The 9,048-nt window shown below is 44.0% G+C and overlaps 1 protein-coding gene across 1 annotated transcript in view; it reads left to right on the top strand.

The window, feature by feature from the left end:
* Window positions 1–3,093: 3,093 nt before the first annotated feature.
* The window catches only part of LOC108797592 (aldehyde oxidase-like), a gene marked incomplete at its 3' end in the record, with an annotated part of 47,800 nt that continues 41,845 nt past the window's right edge, over window positions 3,094–9,048 (top strand). The window contains exon 1 of the mRNA XM_018569211.1: window positions 3,094–3,163. Within this exon, the coding sequence (XP_018424713.1) occupies window positions 3,110–3,163 (54 nt within the window). The remainder of the gene's footprint in view (window positions 3,164–9,048) is intronic.

Genomic DNA, 9,048 nt, shown 5'->3' on the forward strand with positions numbered 1-9,048 from the left:
CTTCCTTTTCAAAGTAAATAGCTTATTAGCCTTTAGTAAATCAACCCCCATGTCTCCTTACAGGAGGAATGTTTACTAACACAAGGTGGTGTGGAAAAAGAACTTGCAGAATACCCATATTTACTAATGCTAATGACTGGGTTAAGAGGTGTTAGTAAATTTGGCAAGCTGTTTTGGTCTTTATGTAAAGACTGTAGTAGTTTACTTAATATTTTGCAGGAACTGTTAGTGGATTCTGGTTAACCTCATAGATCTGCCTTTACCTGTCTGAAATATTTTGACATGCTTTCTGTATGGCATAGTGGGCACCCTAATCCCAATCTGCCCACTAAATAGGTATGATTGAAGTCAACAAACTGTAAAAGAGTGCAGTGAATCATGACCCTCTGTGTCACAAGCAGGGGCGGAGGGCTTTCTCCAAGGTGCAACTTTGATGTGTCAGGCTTTTTCCAGATCCACTGAAGGGGCAGATGTTCAGATGTGCTGCTGACAACCCATGGGGACTGTGATATCCAACTTGACTTGTGCAGCCCGTACAGTATGTAAAAGCAGTAATAAAATCAGACAGGCTGGAGGTCAGGGAGGGTGGCAGGCAAGGTGTTCAGGGAACACAAGCTACAGATTAGGACAGGCAGCATGCAAAATCAAGGGAAGTCCAAGTTGAGACCACTGATGAATCTGAATATAAGCACAAGGTAGCCAGACAGATAGAAATACACAAACATCAGGCACAGAATGAAAGCTCTCAGTTTGGGTACGCTGATGGAGTTGCAGTGTGACCATGCCTGCCATACTGAGTAGGGTCCAGCAGATGGCAGAGGAGAGTCCATAGATTTAGCAAGTGTCAACTTACCATGCAAGACAATGTGCTGCCCTGAAAGGATCCTTAAGCTGCCCATACACCTTACGAATATCGGCCGATTTTCGTATGCGATCAGGTTTTTGTCTGATATTCGTAAGGGTGATGGGCAGTGTACAACCGCAAATACTGTACAATCCTTCGACTTTTGACTTACCAGCAGGTTAGAAAACTTTGGTCGATCGTACGATTTTCACAAGGTTGGTGGCGTTTCCGTACGTCAAAATTCGTACGATATACACTGCACATGCGCAGACGAAAATACGTGCGCTCGATTACCGCAATCCGTCCAGGTGACTTCCTGTGAATTACTAATAATTCAACCTTGCAATAATCAGGGCAGATTGGGGCCGCTTTACGAAAATCGTACGACGGTTCGATCATCAGACGAAAAGTTTTGTCTGATGATCGCAATGTGTATGGGCAGCTTTACACAGACGTGGTGCAATTTTCCAGTGTGTGTTATAATTGATGCTCCTGCCTCATTTTTCCCACGGTAAAAAGATAATGGTGGTCCCAGCAGCGATAAATGTTCTTTTTGTACAGATGGTTTGGAATACGGGTTTTAGATGACATCTGCACACACTGAATTGTAGTCCCTTACATACAGTATATTGATACCTGGAAAGCTTTAATTAAATAATATATGCTCAGTTGTAGTTGAAGCAATCCATGTAATATATAGTCGTAATTGTGAAAAATATGAACATTTCAAAGAACAATAAAAAAGCAATCAAACCAGCAGTACAAGAAAAACGTATTGATTTCTGCTGAGTCATTGCCACATAAACACTCCTTTTATGACCATTGCTTAAAGAGTAAGAACGTTGTCAAAGAACACAAATGGGAACTTGCCTGCCACACTCTGCTGACAATTCATTCCCTCAACTGGTCCTTGCACCTTCCAAGCTTTCACGTCCTAGACCCCCACCTCCCCTTTTCCTGGGTAACCTGAGAGAAACATGTCAGTTGCTACGCAGCACACCACAGGTGACAGTGGGGATCTACAACCAGACTCTAGAAAGCACCCGTCTTGTGCTATTAAGCAACAAGAAGTTCAGTAAGCACCCATATGTGGCGTTCCCACATTCCATCAATGCTACACAGTGCGGGTGGAGGAACCATTCATTATTCACACCATAAAGAGTGCGTTCGGCCTCTGGAATGCACTGGAACACAACCCGACCGGATCACTTTGTTTTGGGGTGTGAGGGGGCGTGGCGGTGCATTGAAGTTCATGGCACCGCAGCCACGCCTCCCGCCAGCAGTGCGATCGCTGGCACCCGAACGTGTGGCACATTAGTGCCTGCCTTCCGGTCCAGCGCAATCTGCAAAAAATAGCACATTATTTGCAGATCGCACTGGACTGGAACGCAGGCACTAGGCCACACGTTCGGGTGCCAGCGATCGCACTGCTGGCGTAGCTGCAGTGCCATTGACTTCAATGCACTGCCACACCCCCCTCCTGCCCCAAAACAAAGTGAGGCGGCCCGGTTGCGTTCCAGAGGCCAAAAGCACTGCCACACCACAGCCACACCACATCCAGATCATCTCCAGACCAGACTAGATTGTTTCCGGGCCCAAAATGCATCCTAATGTATCCCTATGCTATTTCTGACCTCTGTTCCCACCGGCGCTGTTGTTTTGATGTAGCTGCACACTGATTGCATGCATACTGCTCTTTTGATGTAGCTGCACACTGATTGCATGCATACTGCTCTTTTGATGTAGCTGCACACTGATTGCATGCATGCTGCTCTTTTGATGTAGCTGCACACTGATTGCATGCATGCTGCTCTTTTGATGTAGTTGCACACTGATTGCATGCATACTGCTCTTTTGATGTAGTTGCACACTGATTGCATGCATACTGCTCTTATGTATGCTGCTCTTTTTATCTAGCTGCACACTTGCATGTATGCTGCTCTTTTAAAGTAGGCCTCCTGCGAGCACGTTGTTTCCTGAACATGGTGTAAAACTATGCAGCAACTGAATATTAATAAATGTCATGTAGATGTGAACAAGCATCTGTATCAAATACTGCACATTGCTTGCTATACACTATGAATGTTATCACCTTTTTATGTAAGTTACAAGGAGGCACTATTGTTCTGGACTGTGGACTTCCCACAATTCTTCTGCCAATGGAAACACAGAGGAGGATTCTTTTTTTATGTTGGCTCAGTTCCCAAAACTGTTTGTTAAGCTACATTCAAACACGCAGTCCGCACACTTAATCGGACACTAAACATGACAAGTCCAACTGATTCAAGTGAGCTGCTGTTTTTTGTGAATGGAAGGAAGGTAAGCTATAAATTGTAAGCCTTTAGTCCAAGGTCAGATAGTCTGGGAGTAGTTTAGAAGCATACATGTAGTCCCAGAAAAGGAATGACGGGAAAATCACAGCTGTGCTCAGGCAGATCCCATTGCCAGTTATCAGGGGCTGGAAAGGAAGGAAGGGGGGGTGTTGAGGTTTGTTTTGGGTTTTTTATCGCTGCTAAGGCAATAATAATACAATATGAGTGGAAGCTGATGTGAAATACTGATTTTTAAAATGTAATAAAACAGAGATGGATGTGATTGAGTTTTTTTCTTAATGCTAGCTCTGTTTTCTTTACTTGTTGTAACTCTTATGAAGAGCATAACTCAATTTTATATATAAAAATAGAGGCCCAGTGTACAGAAATCACATTTTCTGCTAAGTATAAGTATGAAAGCTTAACCTCTTTATGAGCGGGGTGCTAAACCCCCTTCCTGGCCAGGCCATCTTTCCGTATTCAGCTCTGCGGTACTTTGAGTGACTTTTATCCAGTCATGCAACGCTGTGCTGAAATGAATTTTAGACCTTTTTTGGGGGAACAGATAGAGCTTTCTTTTGGTGGTATTTAATCACCACTGAATTCTTAATTTTTTTACTATATAATGAAAAAAACAAAACAGTTTTGCTACGTTATGTTATAAAATATTTATTATTACTCAAATTTTTGGTCAAATATAAAAGACGGGGTCACGTCAGGTAAATAGACACCAAACATGCCAAGCTTTAATATTGCGCGCACTCATGAAATCGCAAGAAACTACCATATCCAAAATTGTCCACAGGCTATGTTTTTACCGCTCATCAGTTCAGTGATTGATGGCCCTAGAATTATTGCTCACACTCTTGACGTTTGCGGTGATATATAATGTGTGTGGCGTAATCGTTGTTTTCACACGGAGGCACAACCAACGAGTATTTATGTTTATATGTGCATGCAGGGGGGGGGACTTTAAAAAAAATAAAAAAATTGTGTTTTTACTTTTTTTATGTGACTTACATTTTTTGTAAACTTTTTTTTTTCTTACACTTTCAAGCCCCCTAAGTGATATCCAGTGACAGGGCCTCTTTATGGAGACACAGGGATCTCTAAGACCCCTGTCACCTTGGGACCCCCAAAGAAGCTGACGTAGTAGAGATATGCTTCACCAGCTTCTTCTCTGGCTACAGCAGCCAGAGAAATTACAGCTGAATGCTGAGATGTTGTAATACACATCACTTCCACCATCAGAGATCGGAAGAGAGATCAACAAGAGAGATCTTACACTGTAAGCAGCCGCTGTGCCGGTCCTGGGCCCACATGGGGGACAACGGAGCCTGGGATAACCGGCGGCAGCAGTGGAGAGGGGCGCTGCAGCAGTAGGGCGGGAGTCCGCACGCTGTTTTTCACCATACAAGCAATCGGGTGGCTGTAGAGCCACCGGAACGCTTGAATGGAACAGCCAGTACCGGTTGTTTACATCTTTTGTGAGCTTCTGCGCACACACGCTAGGGGCTTCTGCCCATAGCCCGCTGATCGTCTATATGTGCTCCTTTTTTCGGCACAACCCCCCGCGGCCGCCGTCGGTTTTTTGTCCCACTCCCCTCTGACCCCTCACCTTGAATCCCGGGATCCGCTGCCCCATCTGTGGCCAGGGACCGGCTCGGAGGGCGTCAGGAGGAAGGGAGATCAGCTACATCACTTCCGCATTCACCTGTCATAGCCAGAGAAAAGAAGCTGATGAAGCAGATCTCTGCTTCATCAGCTTCTTTTGGGGTCCACAGGTGACATTAGGGGTCCTGGGGACCCCTAATGTCTCCATAAAGAGGACCTGTCAGTGTGCCTTTGCTATTATATAGGGGGATTGTTATCCCCCTATATAATAGCAATAACAATAAGTGCAAAAAAATAATAAAAAATTGGGTAATAATAAATGTTTTATCATTTAATATAGGGGAAACAGTTTTGTTTTTTTAAATTTCGGTAATTTTTCCTTAATATAGAAAAAAATAAAACCCCCAGTGGTGAATAAATACCACCAAAAGAAAGCTCTATCTGTCCCCAAAAAAGGGTATAAAATTAATTTCAGTACAGCATTGCATGACGGAATAAATGTCAGTCAAAGTACCGCAGCGCTGAATACTGAAAAATGGCCGGGATGGGAAGGGGGTTTAACACCGCGGATGTCAACTGGTTAAACAAAAGAAATATGACTGTGTGTACCCAGCTTTGCCCTACATTTTCTGGTGAATCTGGTCGTAAGCTCATTGTAAGTCTGTGGGCAGCCAGATCTAAGCAGACATGCAACTGTGGACATCCAGTTACCCGTGACTCTGTCTAGGTAAAAAGAAATGGTACAAAGTTCTGTTTTGGCAGACCTGATCATGATGGATCGGGTGTAATCTGGTGTAAATGGACACATTACACGCTTACATCCAACTCCCCATAGACAAACATGGGTTCGGTCTGCTCTGGTTTTTCTCCATCGTAAAATGGAGGAAAAAAAACCTGGACGGACATCACAGAGATGACATCTATTCCAAGCTGCTCCGATCAGCAGGGGATTCATGCACACATCCAATGCTGATCAGAACTGACAGCGCCTGCATGAAAGGGGCCTAAAACAAATTGTTGTCAGAATGTTCATTCGATTTTTTTGTAATCGTTACTGGGGTTTTTTTCTAATGAACAGTGAATGTGGTTTTCATTCAGGAAAGTCAATTCATTCCAAAATTGGATGTTAAAACCAAATTGAATTAGAAATCACATTCATTAAGTCTGATGGAATTATCGAATGTACTGGCAAGATTTTTCACATGAACGTTGGTAAGAAAATCTACCAGTGTATGACCAGCTTGAGACTCTTTGACCACATTTACACCTGGGCAATTTGAAGCACATTTGATTCAGCGCTCAACAAAAAGAATCCCATTATTTTAAATGGTGCCTGATTACGTCTGGGCATTGTGTCACCAGTAACCTGTAGCTTGAATCTTTGGGGCAGAATGGGGTGTTATTGGTCCCACAAACTTCTGTGGCAGCATCTGAAAGACACGTATTTTCACATACGGTATTTTTCAGGTGCCCCCATTTAAAGGAGAACTATGGGGTTAGGGCTTTTCCCCATAGTTCTCCGAAGGGTAACGGGAGAACACAAACTAGCGTCCTCCCGTCACCCTAAGCTCAGTATACCGCGAGCTACAGCTCACGGTATACTGGGACGCCGCAGCTGAAGCGGATCCCGACAATTATGTCTGGATCTGCCCAGCTGCGTGAGTGACAGCTAGTTTTGCCTATCTAGAGGCAGAGCCAGCTGTACCCTCCCCCGTCTGTTCCGCCAGTCAGCGCTGGAGGAGCGGACAGGGGAGGGGAGAATCCAGTCCCTCCGCTGTCACGGCTCTCTGCCGTGACAGGATCGAGAAGTGAGCGAGTGTCGGTATGTGTTCGCTCACTTCCCGATCTACTGAGCCAACGTGTGACAGTTTCAATGTTACAGGTCAGCTCAGATTATGAGGCTGAGTGAAAAGCACTCACCTCCTAGTTCTCCTTTAACGGTCTATGGGGCTCTTGTACTACAATGCCCCCAAAAAGCCTCTAAATCACCTGGCTTCGTTCGCGGGTAAGTGTGAATGGGGCCTTTCATTTCATTTGGGGTATAGACGGTCAACTGAAATCCTAAACTTGATGCCTTGTCAACAACCTGGTCCCAGAAGAAAGCAGCAACCCCATAACTAGACACAGCCTAAATTAAATTAAAATCAAATAAGGGAAAATATAACATTTTTATATGTAAGATAGCACAGTTATAATAAAGACCTGAATTTTCAGATTTTTATATGAGCCCAATTGTGACTAGGTCTGTTAGGGCGTCAGTGGCAGAAAAAGGTTTGTCATAACAACCGATCATACATACCGTCCTTTATAGAAGAATCTAAAAAATACAAAGGAACGTTCAATGGTAATATTGCTTTACATAACGCCAAAGTCTCCTCAACTGCTGTAAAAATCCTGATATACTAACCATGCAAGGAGAAATTATGTTCTGTTCCTGTACAATCCAAGACGTGTGTGTGTGCCATAACATTATGACCACTGAGAGGTGAAGTGAATAACAATGATACATCATGTGGATGACTGGGTGCATGTGTGTTGCTTACCTGGTGAAGAGATGGCACCAGGATGCACTATGGGAAGAAGGCAAGCCAGTGTAGGCAGTGTGATGCTTTGGGTAGTAATCTGCTCAGAAACCCTGGGTCCTGCCATTCATATGGATGTTACTTTGATACATACCAAATACATAAACATTGTTGCTGACCAAGTGTGACAGAAGCCTCCGGTACTCTATTATGAGGGGACTACAGGCCTGCCTCCTTCCCACCGCTATGGGCCTTGGCTGTGGAAGGAGCTCTATTGATTGGGAGAGGGGCTTGCCATGGTGCTTTGGGCTGTGTGGGACCCTCTGTTTGCGCTTCATGAATCAAGAGGACCCCAGAGACCTATTTCCCAATTATGTGGGGGTACATGTGGAGCTGAGATTGTGTTTTTTAATATAAAAGCAAAAAGTACATGGGATTGTACACCCCATTGACACCCATCATACCATAACAATAAAATTAAATAATAAAGTAAAACACAACAACGATTGTGGAATAACTAGGCCGCGGCACCTATTGGGTTTTAATTAATTTAACCAATAAATAGACTTTAACCTTTATTACCAAACAAAACCACTGTTAGCCATTAACAGACCACCATGCTTAGTCATCAAGACTCAAGCAGCAATAACTTGCACCAACCAAATTACTTTTTACCAACCACTGTCCACCCACAAAGTGGGCGACATTACCCCATAAAGATTGACCGCGACAAGGGAAAGTACAGTAAAGATCCAAAAGGAATTGTGAAGATAATCCAGAGGTGAGTCCAGCTGGCAGTTCTGAGGTAAATGCTGACACTGTCCAGTGACAGGAGTGACTATAGAGGGGAAAGGTTACACTCATTGGTCAGCTGTTTTCCCGCCAAAAGTCTGTCACCAATCCTGTGCTCAGCTGACTGAAGGTCTGTCCAGCAACTGAGGTAAATCTTCCTAGCAACAGCAGGCAGCTTGTAACCTGAAAGACAAAGCAGAAAGAACCAACAAAGCAGTCCCAGGGAGACATGTACATGACAGTCACTCCACACCTCTATTCACATATAATTCGTTTTAAAAAAACTCATGGGTGATAGAGGCGACAATCCCATGGGGCCACTTCTATTCTGCTTCTGTGGCCCTAACATTAACCTGTCAACACTGATCATAAATCAGGTATTGCAGAGCTGACAACAGTAAGTTCAATAATTTTTGCTATACATTGATGTACTACACACATGACAGTTGCACTTTACCTTAGTTTATGATATCAGCCAAAAAGTTTGAGATGGTTCATTAGGTAGCTGAGGATCATACTGTTAACAAGCATAAAGAATGTTGCTCCCAGCATATAATTAGCACACCAAATCTAGTACTGAGCACTAGAATGAGACAAACATTATCCTGTGCTGAACATCTGATTCTGTATTCTGTAGGTACAACAGCACAGAATAAGCTGTGTTCAGTTATACGTTAAATACAAGTCAAACCTGGGCCCCATCCATGAGAGGACTAACGGAACAGTGCACCAGATGCATGTGATTTGCAATTTTCAGTGCATGCCTTCTCATTTACATTCTCCACGCGGAGGGGCCTACTTGAAGGGCCATTGAGTAGATCTGCAGTGTCAAAACCAGCCCCAGGCTGCAGGCACTGTTCATGGTATCCAGAAACAGCATTACAACTAAGCTTTCCTTGCTAGACCCATCAGTGGCGTAACCAGAGTTCTGGGCGCCCGGGGCAGAAATTTTTTTTCGCCCCCC

Source organism: Nanorana parkeri, unplaced genomic scaffold (assembly GCF_000935625.1).
Source record: "Nanorana parkeri isolate BGI_ZX_2015 unplaced genomic scaffold, ASM93562v1 scaffold1304, whole genome shotgun sequence".
NCBI lineage: Eukaryota > Metazoa > Chordata > Amphibia > Anura > Dicroglossidae > Nanorana > Nanorana parkeri.